The sequence below is a fragment of the Hyaloscypha bicolor genome (genome assembly GCF_002865645.1).
Source record: "Hyaloscypha bicolor E unplaced genomic scaffold K444scaffold_189, whole genome shotgun sequence".
Classification (NCBI taxonomy): Eukaryota; Fungi; Ascomycota; class Leotiomycetes; order Helotiales; family Hyaloscyphaceae; genus Hyaloscypha; species Hyaloscypha bicolor.
This window is the reverse complement of record NW_020194691.1, coordinates 1,087,089-1,112,222: the sequence shown is the minus strand read 5'-3', so window position 1 is coordinate 1,112,222 and position 25,134 is coordinate 1,087,089. Positions and strand designations below refer to the sequence as shown.

At 46.9% G+C, this 25,134-nt stretch overlaps 7 protein-coding genes across 7 annotated transcripts; 2 read left to right on the top strand and 5 right to left on the bottom strand.

Annotated features, from left to right (window-relative positions):
* Positions 1–1,399: 1,399 nt before the first annotated feature.
* K444DRAFT_670669 (uncharacterized protein) lies at positions 1,400–2,648 on the bottom strand. Its single transcript, XM_024887655.1, has 2 exons — positions 2,204–2,648; positions 1,400–2,116 (listed from the first exon to the last, which is right to left on the bottom strand). The coding sequence occupies exons 1-2, from the start codon at positions 2,415–2,417 to the stop codon at positions 1,719–1,721; spliced, it is 612 nt and encodes a 203-aa protein (XP_024726753.1). The 5' UTR covers positions 2,418–2,648; the 3' UTR covers positions 1,400–1,718.
* Positions 2,649–3,815: 1,167 nt separating this feature from the next.
* Positions 3,816–4,877, bottom strand: K444DRAFT_622461 (uncharacterized protein). Its single transcript, XM_024882105.1, has 3 exons — positions 4,480–4,877; positions 4,205–4,432; positions 3,816–4,147 (listed from the first exon to the last, which is right to left on the bottom strand). Exons 1-3 carry the CDS (start codon positions 4,688–4,690, stop codon positions 4,017–4,019), a joined length of 570 nt encoding a protein of 189 aa, XP_024726752.1. The 5' UTR covers positions 4,691–4,877; the 3' UTR covers positions 3,816–4,016.
* Positions 4,878–7,900: 3,023 nt separating this feature from the next.
* Positions 7,901–9,461, bottom strand: K444DRAFT_622459 (uncharacterized protein). Its single transcript, XM_024882104.1, has one exon. The coding sequence runs from the start codon at positions 9,412–9,414 to the stop codon at positions 8,119–8,121; it is 1,296 nt and encodes a 431-aa protein (XP_024726751.1). The 5' UTR covers positions 9,415–9,461; the 3' UTR covers positions 7,901–8,118.
* Positions 9,462–10,542: 1,081 nt separating this feature from the next.
* K444DRAFT_548543 (major facilitator superfamily transporter) lies at positions 10,543–12,478 on the top strand (the record flags this gene model as incomplete). Its single annotated transcript, XM_024876381.1, has 7 exons — positions 10,543–10,731; positions 10,772–10,991; positions 11,044–11,263; positions 11,310–11,663; positions 11,713–11,828; positions 11,879–12,136; positions 12,189–12,478. The coding sequence occupies 7 exons, from the start codon at positions 10,543–10,545 to the stop codon at positions 12,476–12,478; spliced, it is 1,647 nt and encodes a 548-aa protein (XP_024726750.1).
* Positions 12,479–12,730: 252 nt separating this feature from the next.
* K444DRAFT_638441 (uncharacterized protein) lies at positions 12,731–14,659 on the bottom strand (the record flags this gene model as incomplete). The annotated part of the gene is made up of 1 exon (XM_024884256.1): positions 12,731–14,659. The coding sequence occupies one exon, from the start codon at positions 14,657–14,659 to the stop codon at positions 12,731–12,733; it is 1,929 nt and encodes a 642-aa protein (XP_024726749.1).
* Positions 14,660–16,750: 2,091 nt separating this feature from the next.
* On the top strand, positions 16,751–19,180 carry K444DRAFT_711847 (uncharacterized protein; the record flags this gene model as incomplete). Its single annotated transcript, XM_024888265.1, has 11 exons — positions 16,751–16,831; positions 16,892–17,199; positions 17,333–17,397; positions 17,471–17,667; positions 17,788–17,860; positions 17,920–18,034; positions 18,088–18,407; positions 18,458–18,481; positions 18,531–18,820; positions 18,874–19,012; positions 19,128–19,180. 11 exons carry the CDS (start codon positions 16,751–16,753, stop codon positions 19,178–19,180), a joined length of 1,665 nt encoding a protein of 554 aa, XP_024726748.1.
* Positions 19,181–21,603: 2,423 nt separating this feature from the next.
* K444DRAFT_638439 (uncharacterized protein) lies at positions 21,604–22,331 on the bottom strand (the record flags this gene model as incomplete). The annotated part of the gene is made up of 2 exons (XM_024884255.1): positions 21,604–21,853; positions 21,946–22,331. 2 exons carry the CDS (start codon positions 22,329–22,331, stop codon positions 21,604–21,606), a joined length of 636 nt encoding a protein of 211 aa, XP_024726747.1.
* Positions 22,332–25,134: the final 2,803 nt, after the last annotated feature.

Genomic DNA, 25,134 nt, shown 5'->3' with positions numbered 1-25,134 from the left:
ATATCTGGGAATTATAATAATAAGAAATAGAAAAGAAAGAAAATTAATTAATAATACTTTTATATTTTCTATAATATGAATTAACTTTTAATACTAAAAACCACATACTTAGTATATACTAACCCTAACCCGTAGGGCCTTTATACTTTAATAAATCCTAATATAGAGAGCTCTTATTATTCTCTAATTCCCCGAACTAACCCGGACCCTAATTCCTAACCCTAAGCCCCCTTGCAAGCTTGAGACTAATTTGAACCTTCCTAGTTCATATATAATAGAATATAAGTATTATATATAGGTCTTATATAACCTATATTTACTTAGTTTACTAAATATATCCGAGTTTTTAGCTCTTAATTATTAATATTATATTATATATACCTGTATTTACTATAATAATAAAAAAAGTATATATATTATAATAAGATAGGTATTATAATAATATTAAAGAGCTTAAATTGAGCTAAAGGCTATATATTAAGCTAAAAGTACTAGCTATATACTAAGTTATATATAATAGTACCATATAACTAGTATTATATAATAATATATAAAATATATATCTAAAATATAATTACTATAAAACCTATTTATTTACTTAGCTAGCTATCTCGCTTCTTTAAATAATAATAGTAATTAGCTAAATAAACGAACTATAATAACTTAATACCTCCTTATAGTATAATCTAGTAACCTATAATAATTAGTCTACTAATTATCTATTTCTTTAAAGAAATATAGGGCTAGAATTAAGTTTCCCGATCTAATAATAGCAAATCTCTTTCTTATTATTATTACTACTCTGACTCGAATTAATTCCTCTATTATTTAATATTAATATATATAATTCGCTCGCCTGTCTCTAATTAACTAAGACTTTATAAGAAATTAGTATCTTATTTCGCTTACTAATAAAGGAAGTCCGACCTTTTATATACTAATAATATATATTCTTAATTAGGGTTAAGGAAATATTAGAAATATATCTAACAGGCATTTTTATACTTGGGTTTATTTATATTATTAAGAGGCTTAGGCTATAGAGATATATTAAGGCTTAGAAGTTATATAAAGATTATTTGCAGATAATAAGAAGACTTTAGTAGAATGGTTTTCGTTCCTCTTTCTTTAAGCATTAGCGTCTACGACCGGAGTCCGTCCCTGAATATTAAACTAACTTATCCTGGAGGAGCGGTAACCGGATCGAGATCCAGAAGGGGAGTTTTCGGGCTTTCTCCCGAGGCGGATGGCCTGGAGATCCAAAAGGTGGTCGTACTGGGCTAGTCTGGGGCTGTGGACAGGACTTTCTTGGTTTAGACTATCCCTTTCATATATATCTCCCCAGGCTAAATAATGATAATTAACCTAAAGCTCGATTAGCTAAATAAACGAGCATATGCAGAGTTTGATAATATTGATCAATTTAAGCGATACTATGGATTAACTAAAACCTCCCCTTACCCCTCGTTTCCTCAACTCGAAGAAATAGTTCCTCACTGCCCTCCAAATATTCAACATAACTCTCAATATCCAAACGAACCCAGTCACGAACTTGTTCCCACACCTCGCGGAAAGCGGCTTTCGACAAATTATCCATTACTATCAAATTATTTTTATATAAGTTCCCTATGCAATACGCCCTCCCCCTGCCAAGCAATATCCCTCCCAATCACCTCCTCCTCTCAATATATACACCCCTCCCCCTCCCCACCACCCCTCTACAAAAGCGCCATAACAGCGCCCACAACACCCAACATTCCAACCCCAACCTTCACACTCCCCGCCGCACTCTTCCCCGTCGCCGACGTAGCACTCGCACTGCCCGTACTCGTCCCACTCGGCGTCGAGCTCCCCGTAGCCGTTGAGCTCCCACTCGTACTCGTACTCGCACTCGTCTTCACAGTCGAACTTCCCGTCAGTGTCGTCAATCCAGAAACAGAGGACGTGGTGGATGCGGCTGCGGATGAAACGGTGTTGGTCGAGATGATGGAGAATTGATTCGAGTAGTTGGTTATGGCTGTATTCCCATCATCGACGATCTCGAAGGCGTAGCCTGTGCCTGCTACCAATGTCGTCGGCGGTGTCCACAAAAACGAACCCGAGTTTTGGATTGATGCTATTTCTTGCTGTTAGCATCTCTGCTTCTCTATTCCTTGGGTGGCTCGCAAATTCGCAGGGGAAGGGAAAATGAAAGGTAACGTACGAGCAATCGTCGCAATGGTACTTAGGTGCGTAGGATCGCCTTGCCGTAAGACTAAAGTGATCGTATCTACGGTGCCGGTTGACGGCGCCCAGGTGATGTTTATCGGCGTCCCGGCTGTGACTGAGGTGAGGGTCGTGAACGTGAATGGGTTTTGTGCTGAGGTGAGGGCGGCGAGCGCCGCGATGACGACTGAGGCATATGTTGAGAAGTGCATTTTCGGTGTCTTTCCTTCTTTTTCTTCTCTCTTGAATCGCTCTCTTCAATTATCCCGAATGCAAGTATTAAAAATAGATACTCAAAAATATATCGTGTACGAAGAACAATCACATATAGAGATGTGGACGTAGATGCCAGTGAAGAGAAAACGAGAGAAAGAGCAAACCCAGATGCGCACTCAAGCCACGGAAAGCACGACCCTTTATGCGGCCTCCCAACAGCTTCTCCACTCCCCACGTCTTTTTTCCAAGGTTGAGTTTTAGTTTAGTTTAAGTTTCCTCGTCGGGACAACGAGCCCACCAGTAGCGCCGATCCGCCGACGCCATGGGCAGCCTTCTCCCACTCGATCGCTTGTTTTTTTCGCCCCTTTTCCTGTGGCGCTTGCCACACCTCTCGCTTTCCTTCCCGGGACCCCTCAAAACCCCATCCATCAAACCTTGAAAAGACGAGGGCGGAATACGAGGCCGCCCGAGAATACGACGTTTACGTGTATTGACGTCTCTCCCTTGCTGCTGTATTGGCTTTCTCATGCATGCATGCATGCATAGGCCCAAAAGGTATGCAGGTACGGAAATCCCATGATTTGCCACTCGCTTAACGTAGACTTGGGCAGATATCGCGCCACACACGATCTAGCGTTGACCCTTGCCGATCGCTCCACTCACCATTTTTGCACCGGCCCAGTTTCCACTTTTTTAACCTCGCTTTCTTAACTCTCTCGGTCCGAGGTCTGGGACTTTGCTTGGTCCCGGCTTTCCCTGCAAATATGAACTTTCTCGTGAAGAAGACATTTGAGAAATTTTGAAAGGGGGTGGTGCAGCGTTCAATACTAATGATTTATTTGGCAAGGAAGCGTTGAATACTCGCGTTGAATTTTCGCGTTGAGTATTTGCGATGGTGGCTGACGCAGATACCAGCGCCACCAACAGGTCTGCCCACTTTGAGCCTATTCGGGAGGGGCGAAATCATTATTTTTTGTCGTCGTGCGTGCGTGCGTCATGATTTGCATGGAAGAGTGGGGGAATGGCTAGCATGAATTTATGATATTTTGGGAGGGAGAGGAAGAACTGGCGAAGATCTTGGGGGAGTGACGTTGAAGTGCAGGGGTGAATCCAGGAACCGTGAAACTGCGACATGGTCGCTGCATGAACGGTTGGACCTGGGGATTGTGGGGAGAGGGTTACACCAGTCAACACAGTAGGAGAAAGAGGAAGGGGAGGTGATCTGGTACTTTTTCATTTTATTCATTGAGTTACACTACATACAGCAAACTAAGCAATCCACAAGAATCAAATCTCATCAACACAGGTATATCCTCCCGAGCATCTATCTTTCCTATCCACCATCCAGCCCCGTTATACCTTTCTCTTGTACTATGCAAACGGCAATTAATTGCGCCTCCCATATGCAACCACTATTGCCTGAACCAATCAGCTTGAAAACCTCCCGCTTTCCTATCCGCAACAACGACCTTATTTCCGTTTTCAAATGCGAGCAAATGAAAAATATAGACAGATAATCGCAAGCTATGCATTAAAACCTTCCCCGGCTCTTTTTAGTATATTTAGACATTTCGTAAAAGGTATTGGAAAGAGGTTTAGTTGAGGCTGACCATCGCCGCGAAAGCGAGGAGGATCAGCGCGAGAGGAGAGGCGACGCTCGTTGCGGAGTTTATCTTGGGCGTCGTGCTCGAGCTTGTACTCGTTGGTGAAGAGGACGTCTTGGTCGCTGAAGATGATAGATGGATTAGCATACATACTTTGAGCAGAAAAGGGGGATACCGACTGGTCTTGGTGTTGGTTGTAGATGTAGATGTCGAGTTGCTGGTTGGGGACGGCGTCGCGGAAGAAGTGCTGCCTGTGCTGGTAACAGTTGAGGCAGATCCTCCAGTCAATGCAAATTGCTTGCTGTAGTTTATTAGTTTCGAGGAGGAATCATCAATCTCGAATGCATATTGGCCGGCCGCAAGATTTGTTGAAGGGGTGTAGGGATAGGAAGTTCCGGTCACTCCGCCTACCAGAATATTAGCAATGATTCAATAAAGTATCATAAATCCTTACTCTTGATTGTCTCGACCAGTGAAAGATTGGTGGAGGGCCCGTTCATCAGCTTGAGGGTAACGGGTCCGGAGTTGAGGTCCCATGTGAGGTTCATAACACTGACACCAGCTACATAGGAAGCCGCAAAGAAATCGGCGTTCATTGTGAATTCCACCTGCGCATTGGCGAGCGTGAACGCCGCAGCAGCGACGAGGAACTTGGTGAACTGCATTTTGACGTATGTGAAGGTATTCGAAGTTCGTGGAATCCGAGACCTGGAAACTCGGATTAATCTCCCGGCGCGAACTGCAGAAGCGACGCGACTCGATGCGTGAGGAATGCAATGGCGCTGATCACGTACCTGAGGTAATTTTTGATGGCTTAACTTAGCTTTTGTCTGAATTGGGGGTTCTTTTTTGATGTGTAGCGATCGCGACGTCAAAAAGAGAGGAGGTGGTGAGGGGAGGAGCAGGCTTGTCTGAAATAGAGATTGCGGTTGCTGTGTTTTTGCCAGGGGTCACCGCACAACGGCGATGCATGGGCCCGCTTAACCGCTTTTGGCACCGCACTGCATCGATTGGGCCGATTGTTGCCCCTCTTATTCCTCAGTTGGGGATAGCTTCACTGCGAGTTGCAGGGTCAACGGTGAAGTCTAAAAAACTTGGCCACGGGGTAGAAATTGAGTTGCAGGGGCAACCTGTCCAGGAGACATCTGCTGGTCAGTGATAACAGTTGGAGAAGGTCAGATTTACGACGTCAAATATTTGGCAGGTTTCACGGCTTGTATTTCTTCTTTGTTTCTTGCAACACGGCTGCGGGGGTCCGCGTTCAGGAGTTTGTTGTGTTATGCAGGTACGATTCTCGAAGGCTGCTGTTATTCTTGGACGAAAGCATCGCCACGGCACCTGCCAAGGAGGAAGTTCTTCGAAATTTCACTTTAGGGACGCGCAGCTGCATACCTGATCAAGTGATCGAAGAGATTATGTTGGCCCACTTGCGCAAGTACCTTGTAAATTTACGAGGCATCTTGAACGTCAGTTCTTCAGGACGCGGTTCATGGCACGTGATCGTCGACTCCAGCACGATTCTTGACCTCTGGCAACATCAATGTGCACTTTAGAGCGAGGGTAGTCTCATACTGTGTATTTTCCCTCTCTTTTCATTTCCTTTTGATTTCAATCTTTCATCACGTCGTGGTGCGGAGTCACCCGATCTGAAGAAATATATCCTCACGTGACACCCATCGATTATCCTCTAAATCGGGAATACCAAACCTAAGATGTTAACTTTTTGTTGCACATCACAAGCGCAATTCTGCTGTTTCTGTGTTGGAAACGTTTATCAACCGTTTTATAATCGATTGAAGTATGTTTTTATTGGGTTTGTAGATCACATGACTTTGTCAATCACGTCCCCAATCCACCAATCAGCGAAATAACGAGCGTGATCTCAGATCTTTGTTGCATATCGCACACCTCAGATGTTTAACAAATGTTCCAGCAAATATTTGTCAAATATGTATGTATGGCTTTAGAAGTTCGGCTCAACGTTCTGTGATCAAGTCAGGTAAGCCGTCGAGTTCGGCTCTCAATGGATCAACATGAAGAGATTTCAAAGCCTTCTATCTCGCCTTCATTCTTTCATAGAGGCCACGGCTGCTTATGTCGATGTTGCTGTTGAGTTCGTCGGGAGGAGCTCTTGAGCTCAGTAGCTGTAGGTCGTGACGTGCCGGCATCCTGCCACTTTTTGTTTCCTAAATACTCCCTCAGTCTTGGCCTTTTATCCTCCACATTCACCGAGGGCGCGTAGGCATGTCTTCAGCGTTAGCGGTGGTGGCGATTGGATCCCGCTTATGATGAAACCTCGCGGTATGCACGTAATATGATGCCCACATCCCCTTACAATGAACCTCTTTTCAACCACTCGCATTACTTCTGATTGGTGTAGTACCTCCCTTCGGGCCAGTAATAACTTCCGTACCGCTTTGGGATCTATCAACTTCGAATTTGGTTGGCTGTTTGTGCAAAGTAACTCGGCTCCAGTCTTTGAATAGTTATGGTACATTTCATGAATAGTTCATGCCTCTTAGACAAGACTCCTAGTGTGAGTTGCGTGGTCGTCAGCCGCGGAATTGCTTACACGACGACCACGATTTATTGGTCAGGCATTGAATGAACATGCAATTGCCTCATTCCAGGCTAGGCCTACGAATTTGATCAAGATGTTTGGAATTGCGAAAGCGTAAGAAGGTGCAGAAATCTGGGCGGAGGGGGGCAGCTCTTCTTGGTTGAAAACCCATCTACTCTCCATTGCTTTTCATTTAGTAGTCCAATAAAGCGCCAAAGAATGTCAAAATGCATGCTGTACTTCCATCCATGCATATCCCGGCTTCTGCCTTGTTGCTCCTGCTGGATGTCCAACCCAGTACCGCTTCCCCAGCACCAGCGGAAGCAGAAATAGTGCCTCGTGCACTGCATGGTCATTCCGAGTTTATTCAACGATGGTGCGCAGATTGCGAATCAGCGTTCGGTGTAGCCTATTAGCATATCGCTCTACCACATCACAATTTCTATCCAGTTCAACAATACTCTTGCAATTATATCGTGTCCTTTCCTCCAAGCAACCACCTTATGCACGACCACGAAACTAACCCCACTCACCTACGACTTCTCACCCCAGTCAACAACTCCAGGAACTAGTCCGCGCTGCCTCCCGGAAGAAACATCTGGACCCGAATCCACAAGCAGTAACGTGCCTGGTCCCGGTGCAGAACTAGTTCAAATCCAAGTCGGCTCCAATATCCTCCATATCATTGATGTTGCGGATCCGATTGTCAACAATTCTGTCGGTGGGCATTCCGATCCGGGGAAGTTGAGCTTCGTGTAGGGAGTGAAGGCTGGAATTCGTGGAAACGGAGTAGTTATGCGGTTGTTGCTGGGGATGAGGGGTGGGGGTTTTTGGTTTCTGATGAATAATAGTTGTAGCTTTTAGTGTGATAAGTGAGGGGGTTTTGGCAATGGGTGGTTGAATTTGGGGTTCGTGGTTCATGGCTGCTGGGAAAATATTTGGTTGATTAGGGGGAAGCTTTAGACTATGAGCTTGAGAGTTCTTCCTTATTGAACCCATTTCCAATAAAGTTGAGAATTATCGTTTACTCGATCTATGCAGCTTGTATAAGTTGAGAAAAGATGTAGGCGTTTGCTTTTGTTCATCACGTGGTCAACCCATCGGCTTCCTCAGGTCTCCTTCAATTCTCATCTAACTAGAGGAGAGGATTGAAGTTTCACTGCAATCAATACGCTCCAAGATTGTCCGTTGAATTCGACTCTAATCTGTTTCGTTAAACGTTTGATAGTTTGGAAAGGAGACTCGCCCGAAACTTGTACAACGTGACTCCCTCCGAGATTGAGAACCAATCAATTTAAAGGAGATAAATTTTGTTGCACATCGCACTTCTTACGTTGGTGGAGACTCCCCGGCTATCAAGAAACGTTCCCCTGTCGATTTAGAATCGCTTCGGAATCGAATAAGATGCGAGTCGGTGGCGAATAGGAGGCAACTTTGTGTCAACTCTCCCAAAAAGCAGCCCTGACAACGAATCATTTTAATCGACATAGCTGAGTGTACTCCATACCTCATCTACTGCTAATGCTTTTCAAGCTATATGAAGAATATTTGATGACCACGTCGAAACAAATGCTCCTGGCGGCAGGTGAAAGAGCGAATACATCGTTTCGAAAAGAATAACACTCCTCCCAGCCAGAAACAGCTTAAGAAAAAATGGCTTCCGACCTCTGTCAACTTTCCATTCACACCAAACTGGGAGGACGGAATGAAGCAAAAGAATAAAAACATCACTAGATACGTAGAAACGGTGGTAATACTTGAATAGCGCCAAAGATGCGACTCGATTGTTGTGGGGAAGTCGAAATTCCAAGCTGCGCATTGAATACCACCTAACACCATGATACCCAGTCGGATATCGATAACCAAACAATGGCCGACCTCACCTGAAAGTGAGTCGTTTGGCATGGGCTCATTGTCTGCTAACTTTCGATATTGGCCCGTTGGTGACCGAATAACGAGTTCTCTGACCCCGTAAAGTCGGTGCTGACAACTTTCGTTCTGTAGCTCAGAAAAAGGGTCAAAGGAGTCTGATGGAATCTGGAGTTCGGTGACCGGTCTTATAGCTTGGGGCTTGGCCCACCACAGGAGGTAGGTCAGTAATGTTGAGGCTGCAAATCCACAAGCGGTGATCTCGAATTGTGTACTTGGTAGTCTATTCGCAGCTCTGGCTATTATTTGCACGACTATCCAGCTGACCTGCCCAATAGCTGCTGCTTTTGTAAGCGGATCCCCGTTGCTCAAATCGTTGAGGTGTTCTGCTGTAATCCTTGGAAGGGTTGGAAGCAAGCCATTCCTCCTCAACTCCAATATGTCGGCTGTAGCTACCACTCCGGTCTCCATATTTCTGGCCCCATACGGGCGGATCACGAAGCCGCCCATCTCAGCATAGTAGGCATGGGTTTTCGTCCAATTCGAGATCTCCTCCTCTGACAAGCTTTCGCCATCGAAAGCTTTGAAGCTCTTGACCTGGCCCATTGAACGTCTCGCAAGGCGCATCTCCGCATACGCTTTCGCACCCAAGAATTCCGGAAGAATCAACGTAAAAACCATCCACTTGAACTTGGTGAAAAAGCTCTTCCAAGTCCATTTCAGATCGCCCCGCCAGCCTTGATCTCGACCGTTTCGCTGCTCCGGAACATTGAGGTGCTGCACCGCCCAGATGCAAATGGAGATCGTCAATAAACCGCTCCAGAGAATATCGAACGTTTCGCGTACGTTGGTGCCGGAAACAAGTGTCGTCGTCTCGGTTGGTAAGGTGCAGTTTGTTGAAAATGTGGAGGCTGAGGCGAAGAGCCTTCCCCATATGTGTTTTGGATGGCCTGGAAGCATCGCTTTTTTGTCAAAATCTTAGATAAACTGGATGAGCTTGAGACACCATAGTGTGTAGAGATAGATATAGGCTTATGAAAGAGGAGGAAGAGAGTGAAATTTGTGCGAAGAGAGGTCGTTATGAGGCTGCGGCTGAGCTGAGGCTTAGTCCAGCGCTGTCTCACATTCCCTACCTGTCACGTTTTTCCACGTTTATCCTTGGCCGCCGCTCAAGGGATCAATTGATACCAATCTCAAATACTCAAAATTCGGCTCAGCTGGGTTGTCATCGACTTTGGAGTTTGCTTTCATCTTGATTTGGGCCCTCTAGAACGATATGCTTATTCACTCAGGCCAACACCTAAATTCAGGGGCTCGCTAAAACCAGGTCCAGGATATTGCATCGCTAAAAGTATCACTAACTTACAGCGCAACTCGTCTTTGGTAGCGCATTACGCGCTAAGGTTGTGGCCTCTCGATTGCTAATCAATAAACTGCAAGCCATAATCAATGCTCCACGAACGATTTTATGACCATGATCTCGGTATGCAGTATTAGTGACAGAAACGAGCTCTATCTCTTTAAGCGGTCTTAATTTTGGTTTCTTCAAGTTCCTCGGACAAACTTGTACGGACCAAATCAGCTTTGAAACAAGTCGCGGCAGCTGGCTCCGATGCTTGGCCACCTCAAGCGTTCACAGCAGAAGTGACGCGGACTCAATTCATTGTCCGATTTCCGACCCATGGAAGTAATTCGTTCAATGCTGGTATGAATATCTTTTGCTCGAGGATTGATTGCCAATCATTGAAATCATGTTGTGGTTGCACGAATGGAAACTTCGCTTCGGACGAGATTTGGCGGACGAAGAGAAGTGCTCCAAGGCAGAGCCACCACATTGAAATTATTCCAACAGGGCGGAAATTTCGAAGTCCGAGATTTATAATCACTGGGGAAAACGGTGCGATTTTTTACGGACGAATGTGGACAGGCAGAAAGGCGTACGTCAGGCTTACAAAAATTGGTATGAGGCTCCCAAAGGGACTTGACACCTATAAGGAGCGAGCTGAATCTTGAGTACTAAGCCTATATTTTCCTGTATTTTATTCTCCAAATCCACAGACTTCAAGAATAGACCCACTGAATCGAATAATGTCACATACATCCATTAGCAGCACGACCGAGAAGGTGGCGGATCTCGAGTTCGCAGACAATGGAAACGACACAGGAGATATCGAACGTGAAAAAGAACAAACCACTTTCACCGAAAATACTGGAGATCACCCAAAGGGCTTCAGACTGGCAATGGTGATTCTGGCTCTGGTCCTAAGCGTCTTCTTAGTTGCTCTCGACATGGCAAGTTTACATCCCCACTGGCAAGATTCGCGATTCTGACATTTCACAGACTATTGTAGCAACAGCCATACCTCACATCACCGATGAGTTCCACAGCTTAGACCAGATTGGCTGGTACGGGTCGGCATTCTTCCTCACACTAGCTTCCTTCCAATCCACCTGGGGCAAGGTTTTCAAGTTCTTCCCACTGAAGGCATCATTCATGACCACAATTGCTATTTTCGAACTGGGAAGTTTGATATGTGGTGAGTGGAACACATTCTAGACCAAGGACCGGCAGCTTATTTAATAATAAAGGAGTTGCCCAGAACAGCAGTATGCTCATTGCAGGTAGAGCCATCGCTGGGCTTGGAGCTTCCGGTATCTCCACCGGATGCTACACCATTATTGCGTTCGCAGCACCTCCCCGCTTGAGACCCGCATTTACTGGTATCCTAGGAGCGACATTTGGGGCTGGCAGTGTTGTCGGGCCTCTTTTGGGTGGTGTGTTCACTGATAAGGTCTCTTGGCGCTGGTGGTACGTTCTCACTGCCTTGTGCTCTTGGGCTTAACTGACTTTCAAGTTTCTACATCAATCTCCCAATAGGAGTTCCCTCAATTATCGTCATTCTTTTGCTGTTCAAGACGCCGTCAACAGCCAAGCCTTTGCAAGCCCCACTATTGGAGAAGTTCTTGCAAATGGACTTCACTGGGACTTCCTTGGTCGTGGCAGCGACAATATGCTACCTTCTTGCGATGGAATGGGGAGGCACCACCAAGTCATGGAGCTCAGGGGATATGATTGCCATGTTGGTTCTCTTCCCGGCGCTGATTCTTCTCTTCGTCTTGAACGAATGGTGGCAGGGCGAGAAAGCGCAACTCACCTTTAGGATATTGAAACACAGAACTATGCTGGCAGTCTGCCTCTTTGCTTTCTTGTAAGTTTGTCACCCTTGAATGGTCTTTCCGATACTTATAATATGAAAGCTTTGCTGGGTCTTTTTTCACTTTGCTCTACTACCTGCCAATTTATTTCCAAGCCATCGACGGAGTATCCGCACAAGCATCAGGAGTCCACAATCTTCCTCTCATCATTGCACTGAGTGAGTAACCACGTCCCCAGTTATTTCAACATCCGTACTAAAACTGTTAGCAATCTCGACAGTTGCTTCTGGTGGACTGATATCCGCCTTCGGCCACTATGCTCCAATCCTGTTCACTGGAGGAGTATTGACCACAATTGGCATGGGATTGATCTATACCCTCCAAATCGGCTCGAAATCTTCGCACTGGATTGGCTTCCAAGTATTAGCAGGTTTTGGCGTCGGCTTTGCCTTCCAAGTCCCTCAAATCGTCGCCCAGTCCGTCTGTGACCTTCACGAAGTGTCGCACTTCACAGCCATCAGCCTCTGTAAGTCCACACCCACCAATTCGGAGAAAGGTTATTCATTAACGAGTGGCAGTTTTCCAAATGATGGGCGGTACATACTTCATCTCTGCGGCACAGTCGATTTTTGCGAATAAACTTGTTGATCACTTGAAGGTCAATGTTCCTGAGATTGATCCAACGACGGTGGTTGGACTGGGCGCTACGCAGTTCCGCAGCATGCTACCTTCCACAGCTATATCAGGTGTTGCGTTGTCGTATATGAAAAGTTTGAATATTGTGTTTGTGTTGGCTACTGTATTGGCTGGGGTTGCAACTGTTGTTAGTGTGGTTGCGAGGTGGGAGAAAATTCAGGTCAGGATGTAAGGCCATCAGTGTGGCAACATGGAATAATCCAAGATTGACGGAGAGCGAGTTGTTTGATTCAAGACTGTAACACCAGGCACTGGTTGAGGTGGAATTTCATCTTTCTGGTCATTCATTATAAGCAACGCTATCAGCCAGCTGAACAATTTGCCCTGCAGACATATTCGGTTTTCATGCACCTTTTTGTACCGTCAACTAGCAGAGACACTGCTCCCATCATATTCTCTCATTTTCAAAACAACCAGAACAGTATTATCCTTGCAAGTTCATTTGATAGTCGGTATTCAGCATCCAGCTCCAGTCTTGATCGATATCCATGGCAAGTGCATCTGGGAGTAGAAAATCATGAGGTTCTGCCGAGGAAGGAATCGACTCTATGTTTTGAACATTGTTCGCAAAGGAAAACGCATTGAAAACATCGATACCGATGATCGGGTTCCGAACCTGTTTCCTAACTGTTGATGGCAAGGCCGCTTCTTCCAAATGACTTGCAGGCCCTTGTGTAGTTCCAGTTGCAAAGCTGCTTCCGGGAGTCACGTGCATCGTCCCGAAATAAGGTATAAAGATCTTTCGTCGAGGCGAATTACCTTCAGCTGCAAATTGGCCATTTGAGATCGAGACAAGGGTTTCCAGCGCCTGAAAACACTGAGCGGCGATCAAATTTTCCGGCTCCGCTGTCACGACCCTCAGAACCTCCATAGTCTCATACACCAAATTCCAGTCTTCCGCCTCCTGACCGGTATCCCTTGGTGCTGATGCAGGTCGGTACCCCAGCAAACCAAGAATTAGAATTACTGCTGCCGTGAACGTCTGAAAATCGACGACACGGCAGAGGTTGATCTTTCCGCCAGCTAGCCCGCGCATTCTGATGTATACTCGGACGATCTCGCGGGATCCAGTCAGGCAGGCGGTGCGATTGTAGTTGAATTCATTCGAGGCGGGGCATTGGAGCATGAAGGGGAGGTGGAGATAGGCTTTTGCTTGGTAGTGCCAGAAATGCGTTATTAGGCTCTCATGATTCATGAGGGCATCTTTGATGCTGAAATTCAACGATGTTGCAATGGGATTCCACGAAAGAGGTTCCAAATGGGTTGCGAGCACGTTGAGTTCATGATCAATTTGAATTGTGGTCGATAACAGGGTGGCAATTGAGATTGGCATCGCTTGGTTCCGCTGACTGATCCTGCCGACCAAGATAGCGAGTTTTCTTCTGTAGTCTTCACTGGAGGTGACACCAACAGTTGTTGAAAGGTCTGTCTGAGGTTCCAGGAGTGGCACCATGAAACTTGGCAAGCCTAACATTAGACTGATGTAGGCGTCACACTGCACCAGATGCCACCAAACGTTTTCTCGTCGCTGAGAATGCAGTGACGAAACCGTTGACGCTTGGGACGGAGGTCGGTGTAGCCCCAGCAAAACAGCATGGGAGAGCGCCTTCCTGATGACCGTCCATCCTTTCCGTGGCCGACCGAGATTTCCATAAAATTGGCCTTGTAGTATAATACATTCGATGCCTTCCAAGGACACCGAGATCTCATCGTCGCACACAATCAATCGATCAACAGTCGACACATAGTGCTGCGTCAAGTCGTTGAGGGGCATCGGTAAGTTCAGATGGCCAGTTTCATACTCATTGGGAAGGCATTGCAAACTCATAGCCAACCACGATATCGCACGGCCAATGACAGACGGGTTGTCCTGATTGAGTGCCAGAAAGACGTAGTTCTGAATTGTCATCTTGGGATCCTCGGAGCACATGTATGGATGCAGCGCCCTGAGGAGATCCCACCAGAAGCCACCAGTCTCGAGGATCTCATACATGGCGGAATGTGATGGAAGCAAGTCGGTAAGAGCCTCGCAGATTTTGGTTCTCTTGATTCGCGACTTTCGGAAGTGTGGACTGCTTTCGTAGCTCGCTGGTCTGAGAGAGCCAGTGTTGAACTCCCGGGAGATGGAGTCGTTCAAACCATTGTTCAGTCCGTCTGTGGTGAGAATAGCATTGTCAAATAAGGAAAGTATAGGGAGGTGTTCGGCGGCGGCTGAAGGCAAGGATGAGAGGGGAACTGTTATCTCCGATGAGGTGCGAAACGAAACAGTTGGTTGTGCCGTTCCGTTGGTTTGCTTTTTTGAATCTGCTGGCAGCCTACTCTTATTTGGAGTAACGTCGCTGCATTGCCGCATTGCTGCTAGCTCTTGCTCTATCTGAGAAACCCTCTCACTCAGGTTCAACCTCGCGTGGGTTGGAGGGACGGGTTCGCATTCTGCTTGACTAGCACATCGGATCCCATGTGAAAAGCAAGAAATGCAGGCGGATGGATTGTCTGGGCGAAAGACACAACGAATTTTACGATGCCTGCCTGAAAGAAAAACATTGTCAATATTTGTGGAGCTTTTTCAATGACTAATACCCACATTCAACGCAGCTTCTCGTTCCTTTGCACAGTTCTCAAAGCCGAATGGCATGAAGTGCTTGATGAATCAGACATCGTGAGAAATTTTAGACGGAAGTGAACAATTCAATAGTGGGTCTGGAAGGGCTTTTTGGTGCAGGAGATCGTGTTACAAGATTCTAGCAAAGACGATGTTGGAGTTGAGAAGGCATTTGGGAGGATTACCCAAGCTGCAGATCCCACGTGGGTGGCTTGTTCGGACGAATTTCAACGGACGAAATTTCTGCGGTGATATCAGACATATCACCAAATTATTATTTCTCGGTAGATAGAAGAGAAGCAAGAAGGATGATCTGAGCTTTGAGCTTTCTTAGTCGACATGTTCTTCATCAACTTCTTACTGTGTGCGGGCTTTTGGCCCCCTTTGGTGACAAGCCTTAAAAGCTTCCTCCGGAACGCCACAGTGGCGGCGCGACCCCTATTTTTGCCGAAGACACGTGACTCCTGAGGGACTTAGCGGGCGATATCCAGAGTCTGGCTTTCAGGGCACAGGGAACCCTTCCCTAAACTTCTTGCTAGCTATCGGTGCTGAGTATTTTGAATGATAAGAGGCCTCGGCGCAAAAGGCCAAGCAAGAGCAACCGCTGCAAGGCGTGCCAAGCCGGCGGTTTCCTGTGGAGATTAATTTGAGCTGAACGCCTCATGCAAGGTTTCGATTTCCGGTGTGAAAAATCCCAAAATTGGTCTGCGGTAAGAAACAATCTCATGGAGTTAAGCCACCAAAGCTTTCTTCGGACGTTGTGGCTTCGTAGGATCCTTCGAGGGTCAGATCAAATCTTATTTAATCGAGTGCCTCATGGGTTGTATCGATATCTGCGGAGCAGATTCGCGTTTTCCATCTTCTCATTCAAAGACGAATTAATGATTCAGTGAGGCGGGGGGGAGGGAATCTCAAGGCCTTCAACTTCTTCTTATCGAAATATTAAAAATTGATAGGGGGTCCTCCGTTTGTCCAATAAGGAGGTCCAGAGTCAGGCTTAAGGACGGGTGGGATTTTGGCCTCCTTTCGAAGTTTCAACTCCCACGCCGGCTGAGACTTGAGCACAATGTCAATGACAGATTCAGGAAAATCACTCGGAGGCTTTTACCAACAAACCAAACCTCGAGAGCACCTGCTGGAATAGGGGTGTCACTTGGAAGTTGGAAACCCACCAATACCACTAACAGAGCAACAGGGGTTGCATTTTAAGCTTTCCCCCTCCCCAGCGCTCTCTCATCATCACCATCGATATCTACAACTTCCCATTCAGTTCACAGATCCCTTCGTCCGGTGAGACATTGACAGCGCTAGCGGCCGCATAAATGCGGATGGCTTGATTGGAGGAGACGGTTGTATTCTGACTAAACAGAGGATATTCGCGTGCGGCCGCTAGCGAGCCAATGTCTCACCGGACAAAGGGGTAGTGCATCAATGCCCACAGATGCTTCACGGGATGCTTTTCAATTGCAAGACACTGACTTTTAAATAAAAGTATAACAATTGATTGGTCTCACCCCACAATTTCCACGATGCCGCGCACCCCTATCATGGTGAGCAGTGACATCCTCAGAGCCGAATTGGTACACACTACTCACACTTACTCGCGCCGAACGAAAATACTCGACCAGCAACCTCACGCCGCAACCCGCACGGTCGGGAAGTCCTCTAACATAATGTACTTGCGTAAGTCATGCGCCCAGGCCTGTCATTTCATCCCCACAGGTCAAGGAGATTTTATAAGGACATCTTTGTCCCTTGTTAGACACACCCGAGCCAACGTCGCCGTACCATTTCGAAAATCCACTTCATGATTCTCGTCTCTTCATTTGCTGTTAGATAGCCATGAAGTTGTTTCAATTCCTCGGGCTTGCAATGCCAGTCTTGGTCAATGCCCTTGCTGCGACCGACGAGCCTCAAAGCGCAGTATGTTCACATCTTCCTCCCCTATTCAAGCGTCAGTTTTGACATTTGGATTGCCATTAGGACCCACCTCAATCAGGCTACCTACCTAATCACAACCTTGCTCCCTCCACGCTCGCGGGTTTCGCTAAGAAATGGAATTTGAAATTCAACAGCAATGAGAAACTATATTCCATGCCCGTAGTCTATACCCCGAGTGGAAGCACACAGGAGCTTGTTATCATAGGCTCCATCCAGAACGTCGTGCGGGTTGTTGACAGTGCTACTGGACAACTTGTCAAAATCCGGACTCTCGACGCTCCTTACATCTCATCTGATTCCAATTGCAATGACGGTGCCACAGTCGGTATCACCGGCACCCCTGTCATCGAGTAAGGTTTATTTACCTACTGATTTACTGTTATCTTACCAGAGCCAGGAAGCTGTGAGCTGTGTCAGGAGACAAGGCCACTTCTTTGTTCCCACCATTTTTTGAGAATGTAACAGAGCTAATTTGTTGGGTAGCCCAGCCACCGATATCATGTACCTTTTTTCGAAGGGCTATATGAACGGCCTCGCGGGACCCCAAGGTGTGGCAAACGGTTCGGCCTCCACTATAAAAGATCCAGTCTGTTTCATGATACTTGCTGACGTGAAGGCTAGGCGCGTATAAAATGTGGGCGCTCCACATCCCGGACTTGACCGTCGTCCCCGGCTATCCCGTCCTCATTCAGGGCCCCGCCTCCAACGACCCCACAAAATACTTCAATGGCGGCGAAATCTTGCAGAGACCCGGCCTCACAATGATCGGCGACTCTATCATTGCAGGGTTTGGAGGACACTGTGATAGCATGAACTATGTAAGTTGTCTCCTTTCTCTTCTCATACTATTGTGGTGGAGGTACTCTCGAAGTGTCTCTCTCTTTTGGGCATAAGCTGTGTTCTTTGACGTATACTGATTCCGAGGTTCTGGAATCTAGACTGGAATTCTGCTCACAGTCAGCAAAACTACGGGGCAAATGCAAGATCAGATGGTAATGATGGCAAGCCCAGGTGAGCAGTTCATGGACAGCCCAAAACAATCACCGTAGTGTTGACTTTATCGCGCACAGGGTCTCCATGGGCGCCGGATCTCCAAGCCGGAAAAGGTGGCAAAGCCGGGATTTGGCAATCGGGAATGGCCATCGCTGCGGACCTGGACAAGAATCGAGTCTTCTTTGCGACAGGGTAAGGTCTCTAAAGTCTCTTTAGGGTATTAGACAATCTCACGCAGATGACAGCAACTCAGATGTCAATGGTGATCTCGGGGGTATCAACGGAGCTCCACATTCCGGGAAAGTTCCCATCAGCACGTTGGGCCAGGCCATCGCAAATATTGGTGTCGATCCCGTTAGCGGAAATCTAACACAGCAGGACTTCTTCGTCCCCGTCGGCTACGCCAAACTTAACTCTGGCGACAAAGATTTCTCTGCTGGTGGTGTCAGCCTGCTTGACCCCACCGTCTTCAATGGAGGCGGTGTCAACAGGGTCGCTCTAGGAACCAGCAAAGTAGGAACTCTCTATGTGATGGATGCTGAAAACCTTGGCGGCTACAAGCAGGGTAAGTACGGCACCAGCGAAATATAACATCTGTTAATTCGAAACGAACAGGACCCGGCGGTACTACTGACGGAAGTAAGCGCTGACGAATTGCGAGAGTCCTTTATGAATCCTGCTAACTTAGAGAAGTTCTCCAAACGATCGTTCCTCCAAAGGGATCGTTCTACAGTGGCGCTGGCAGCTACCCCGCGGAAGGTGGTTATATCTAGTATGCAAATCTCTACATTGTTGCAGATCACCAGGTTGAACGAGAACAGCTTCTGCCACACCGGTGCTCCTCTGCAAGCGTGGAGGTTGACACCTGATGCTTCCGGCAAACCAAACTTCAAGTTCGCTGGGCAGTCCGCCCTTTCCGTCGGTTGCCACGGCACTCCTACCGTAACCAGCCAAAACGGGGTTGCTGGCACTGGCATCGTAGGTACTCCCTCTACTCGCCTTCAGGCCATTGCTCATAGGCACCTTTCCAGGTCTGGCTCTCCGATACCACCAAGGGGTTGATAGCTTTCAATGCCGTGCCCAACGGCAGCAGTGTCTTGACTCAAATCACGGTTCCAGGAAGCGGTGGTCTGACCAAGTTCCATCGTCCCGTTTTCGGAAACAACAATGGTAAGAAACCGAATCACCTTCATCTTACTCCTTCTGGTCTTCACACAGCCCGTGCGGCATTTCTGGCTCACGCTATAAATCTAAATAGGACACTGCTGACTCCCTCCTGCCTTAGTTTTCGTTACAACAAGCAACCATCTCATCGCCATCGGTGGCCCCAAACTGTAGACTTGCATGCTAATATATCCCCCTCTATGGCGTCCAACGGTGCTTGGGAACTCTAGGCTTGCTAGCTGATCGTTGAGTATTATACTATGATCACTGCGGGCAAGTAATGGAGGTTGATGTAATCTTAACTGTGTATCTCGTAATCTAATTTTGTATCTGCCAAGCGTATTGGTAGTTTATCATGTCTTGGTTGGAAAATATCTCTGGATTCATAACGTGAAAAGCAGTGATTGTTAAAGCTCGTCCGAGCGAGTGTATCGAAACAGCTTCAAAAACCCCTCATTCCCCGTCCCTCTTACATCTACACTCCCAAACCCATTAAACACCTTCGCAATTCCAAGATAAAGTTCCGCATATGGCAAGTCAATCCCAATACGAAGATCACGGCATAAAGTGACGGGAATTATAGGACAATTTAGTTACCAAGTGCGCTAGAAACAGACACTCAAGTGCCGTTAAAGCACAAATTCCCTGTAATCCCGTTTCTTTATGCCGTGATCTTCGTAGTGCGGGGCAGCCCGAACACTTGGCAAGGTCATGCCACACCAGGGAAGGCTTTTCATTGCAAAGTGGTTCCTCGTACTTCTTGCTCTCAAAACTATGTCTTAAGGAGCCAAACCATGTTTATCAAAAGCTAAAGTCACCCATCAAACCCCCTAACGCCCAAAGCCCAAAATTCGCCCATTTCATTAAGATTCGAAAGATATCATTCACCGCTGCCACCTGTCTCGCTTATTAGCCGAGACCCTCGAATTCCCTCTTAACACCTCCAAATACCTGGCGAGTTGCTAAATGATCCATTAAGAAGAGTATTGCAAATAGCAAGGAACAGTGATTTTGCATAAATGGTTGTCTGATTAAAAGAAGCTCTGAAGGGAGCCTCTGGATCTAGCTAAATAAAGGGGCCGCTGAGTAAGCGAAGCTAAGCTCCCTAGTACCCGTATCCGTACGACAAAGAGGAATACCAACGTTATGAGAGAGTATCGGAGATTCCGGATTGCTGAAGGAGAGCGAACTTACCGCAATGAAAGGGTTCAAGTTTGGAACTGTTGGGGTGAATATTCGATTTTCCTCCGATACGACAATTTCATGGAAGTGGAAGTGAAGCCCAACAGATTATTTCTCTATGACTATTTACAGGCAACAGCGTGTTAACAGCGTGTCGTGATAATACAACAGTGTTGCAGAATAAGCTACATGGTAGAGAAGCAACGAGGAATCATCTCTCTCGCCAGCTCTAAAGTCGTACAAAACCAGGAGCCCCAAAGCAAAACCAGCAACGCTATGTAAAACCAACGAGTTAGTATGTCTCCATCACTCCCCAAATCTTACAAAATCATATGTTCCATGGCAAAAAAGAGAAAAGTATCCTTCTATCATCCACATATGCAAAAACCAACGAGTAAATGATCCCCCCATCATGCCATTCGTAGATGTCGTACAGTAGAATAATTGATGTCAAACTGTGGTAAAGTAACGCATCCAAGAAACAGACGCAAGACTCGGGTAAAAATGCTCCTGAAATGCTTCCTAACCAACCGCACATACGTCGAAATTTCAAATTTGTACACTTCAGCAGCAGATCTCCCCAGCTGTCCCTCCAGGACCCAAGCTACTTCTTCTTTTTCTTCTGCTGCTTGTCCTTGGGGGGCCGAGGCATGTCGCGACCACTGCTACTATTGCCTCTTTCCGGCTGGGTCCGCTTCGTTCCGCCCTTTGAAGTCGGTGCTGGTTGTGGCTGACCGATACTCTGCCCAGGAAATTGTGCTTGAGAACCGGATTGAATTGAAGGGCCTGGTTGAATTGATGGCTATTCCCCCTGGCCAATGTGCTGCGCTGTTCTAAACTGCTGCGGGATTTGGGCAGGAGCACGTGCGATCAAGTTTGATTGCTGAGTCCATTGGCTCTGCTGCTGAGCTAGCTGGGTTGGGGGTGGATGACCGCTACTCGGCACAGCGAGTTGTGATTGAGAAGAGGATTGCATTGAGCCAGTTTGCATGGATGAACTTGGCTGGTATTGCGGATGTGGATGTTGGGCTTCCGGTGCAAACCCTCGGTTCTGCATTGATGGGCCAGATTCAACCGACGACCTTTCATATTCTTGGTGCTGCTGTTTGCCGTGGTCTACGCCTTGACGCTTCAACTGGACTAGCTTGTTTTGAACCGCATTCCCGGTCCTTCACTGAGAAAGTTGTTGCCCTATGTCGTTATAGGTGACACCCTGTCGAGCTAAGTCTAAGAGGATTGTTACATCATTTGGGGTCCATCGGTAGGCTTCCTTTTCCTTCCCATGTTCTCCCCATTCTCTCCGTACTTGTTTCTTTTTCTCTCTCCGGATCTTCTGGATTGTAATCACCCTCTCAGTGTTCTTAGCCTGGATGCAATAGCTACGCGAGTCCTATTTTCAAAATACGTCACCATTGTCAAAGTGGTCTTCTTTTCACGTTGGAATTCCCAAAGAAGTTCATGTGCTTGTTCGTAGGCAAAAGTTTGGTCGTCCATCCAACCTGGTCCGAACCCTTGTACATGGCTTTGAGTTCCGGGGTGAGGCCGTAGATAGAGTTGCAGTTGTTGTCTCTGTGGTTGTGGAGGAGCATACCCACCTCCAGGAAATGCACCAAAGTGGTGTGGTGGTGGCCCCATACTGCTTCCGGTATGAAGCCGTTGCGTTTGCTCTGCTAAAGTAGTCATAGGATCTTATTCCGTCTTGGATGGTTGGCTGCCGTGATGACTGAAAAGGTTGCCCAACCTGCCATTATAATCACCTTGCTGATGCCCGCCACCACCAGAATGTAGGTGACTTTTCTGAATGTGCCCAACATGTGTGGTTGAGTTTGGTGTAACTCCCACAGAAGAATTCAGCCGGATCATACAAGAGGTCATTGTAATCGACAATAAAATCATACAGATACTTGTGTGGGTCCAAGCACCTCTTACAAGGGCCAGGTATCTCGTTGTACGGTGCCCATACCGTGCATCTCAGTAAATTAAGCTCCTTGTCACCGTGTTTTCCACATAAGAATACGATTTCCCTGCCATCGAAGGGTTCCAAGTGTTTTCTCTTATCGTTTTCAAACTCGGGGGGCCTTTTGCAGTCCGGATAGTAGCGGAGATGCACTACACACTCGGCACATTTTTCCGTAACTGCCATAGCTGTCGAGTCTTGAAACAAGCCGTATCAAGCTCCTGAGTCTCAGGTTTTGCTTCCGCTCTTGAAGTATTAATCTGCTATGCTTTGTAGATATTGTCGCGTTGATTTAGATTTCGAAGGAGGTAGTGACCGCTTTCTGTTGTGTGTGGAAGTTTTTGTTGTAAACTTTACTATTGTGAAAGTTGAAAGATTGAGGGCGGTGTTGCGCTATGCAGAACAGGATATCATGTTTGGTATAGACCCCGGGTAGAGGGGCCTTCATCTCTTTGCGGGAGAACGTTAATATTGTCTTAAAGATAGGTGGCAAGGGAACTGGCGATGCTGTATGGAGGTATTCTGAACTCATAACGCGGTGGTGAGAGTTTCTTCAGTGAGGGGGATTTTGCTGTCTTCGAAGTAGTGGTAGAAGAAGGTGATGATCTTGTAGAGAAGGAATGTCCTGGAGGTGGAAGTGTTGGAGTTATAGTAACTTCTCCGTGTGGAGGAAGAGGAACTGTGCGCCGCCTACGAAGCTGAATTCAATCGGAGCGATAAAGCGGTACCGATTCCCTGTTATCTTAAGGTGGAAACCAAGAGGTGGTACTGCAGAAGTAAGATGCGTATGCTAGCCTTAAAAAAAAAATGCAAAAGATGATAGTGCAACCTTTTTGCGTGGAAGGTAGATCTGTTATGCGTGACTATGAAAGTAGGTGCAGGTGGTAAGGAAGGAAGTTGTTCAGGAGCGAGAAAGTCGCGGTTTTATATTCGAGCCTCAGCTGATATTATGAGGCTGTGAATCCACCATCCTGAGAGAATTTCGCATATGCTGTAATCGAATGCCTTGGGCAAAGAGAATCATTCACAAATACCGGGATTTTGGGGACTGCAGCGGGGTGGTGATTCATTCAAACTGACAGACTAGAATGCTTGAACTTCAAAATTACTGGTCAATTAATCACAATTTGCATGTATTGACTGGAGTGCTATTGAATTGGGTTAATCAATTTTTGATTCTCTTTCACTGAGATCCCCTAGCCAGTGCCTCGTTACTAGAAGGTATCATCACTACTAACACATGAACTTCACCTCAAATACAATACCCCTTCAACTTCTTGCGTGGAGCAGCACCCCCTATCTCAAGATTACGCCTTCGTACAGCAGCGAGAATAGAGAGAGGACCTATTCGAGAAACCCACTACCTTTCCTTCATCTACACAACAAATACTGCAGTACCCTTCTCGAGACATTAATACATCTCCCTCCTCCACTTTCAACAACAAACACAGTCTTCAATATCACCTTCTTCATAGTGAACAAAGGATCGATATCCGCGCATAGAAGAGGAACAGATATACTTTAGTACTAATACATTAGTATTATTTGCGCGCCCACATTACGCCATGTCGCGTGAACAAAGCCAAGAATTTGAAGATCTAGTAGATTTATCAGGAAGGATTAGGGAGAGCCGATTACATCCCGGTGCAGAGACACAGGAAATGGGGCGTCGGAGTGGCCAGGAAAGTCACTATAGTCATGGTAGTCGTGTAAGTAGTCTGTTTGGGGGCATGCTCAGTCATTCTCGAGAGCATTCGATGGGAGCGCATGAGAGGGTGACCTTGGAAGAGAGGATGAGGACTCTCACGACTACCAGTGATAATATGGGAGACCATCGGCCGCAATCCCGAGCACCGCCTAGCGGGGAACCGGCTATTTCAGACTTATTTCTCGAGAAGGAAAGTGAGCGGGCGCAGGTTAAAGAAGAGCATAGACAAGAGCGGCGAAAGAGGGAACAAACTCTAGGTCGTGCCGATCCTTCTAAAAGGGCGAGAGTTCGCTGGACATCAGATGAAGTGAAACTTCTTCTAGAAAAAAGTGAAGAAGGTAAACAAATCCCTGAAATTGCAAGGGATTACTGGGGCCCTGGTAGACGAGATGGTCATTGGCCGCTTAGGACAGCAGACGCCTGTGCAAATAAGCTAAGGGAGTTGAAAAAGAAGCGTCCGGAGAACCGGCCTCTGGAGGGACCGTCACCACCTCTCCAAAAGTCACCTTCTCCAGAAGGGTCGCCAAAATTAGCTGTTCTAACCGAGCAACAGAAGGAATTTTACGACAGCGTTTGTCGTAATTTGTCCTCGTTCCCACGGTGTGGAGCTTGCTTCGAGGTTGCAGGACCTTGCGGCAAGAGAGAGCCAAAATGCCCTCGTTGTGCCAACAGAATGCTGATATGCAGAGATGTCACCAAGACCGAAATTCGTCGGTATCTTCAAAGAGCAGCCAAAATACTCAACGTGGAAATAGAGAAAGTAAAAAGAAAAAGTCCACAAAAGAAGCAATCAGGCAAAGACGACGGATTAACAACAAAGGATGACGAAGAGATTCTTAAAATGAATGCACGAAAGGAAGCAGGTGAAAAGATTACTTTTACGGACATGGGGAGAAGACTGGGGAATAGGTCAGGAGCTGCTATCTCTAAACGGTTGAAGATTCTGAAACGGCAGCAAAACGCGCTAGAGATAGTTCAGCAGCAACAGCAACAGCAACAGCAGCTACCACCTAGACGGGAGGAAGGAATGCATAGAGGTCATAATACTTATTCCTTAGGGCAAGTGGGATCGATGCGTCAAAGTCATGCTGAACGCCCCCAATATGTGGGTCAAAGTTTTCAGTCTCCACCCCAAATTCGTCACCAATCGCCAGGGCACTTAACAGATGAACAGATTGCGCGAGGACGAGCGTTGATGGCAGAGAGTCCGCCGGGGCAGCAACATCCATCGCTAGGCATGGCAGATGACGACATTGCTCGTTTAGAGGCTTTCAACCAAGA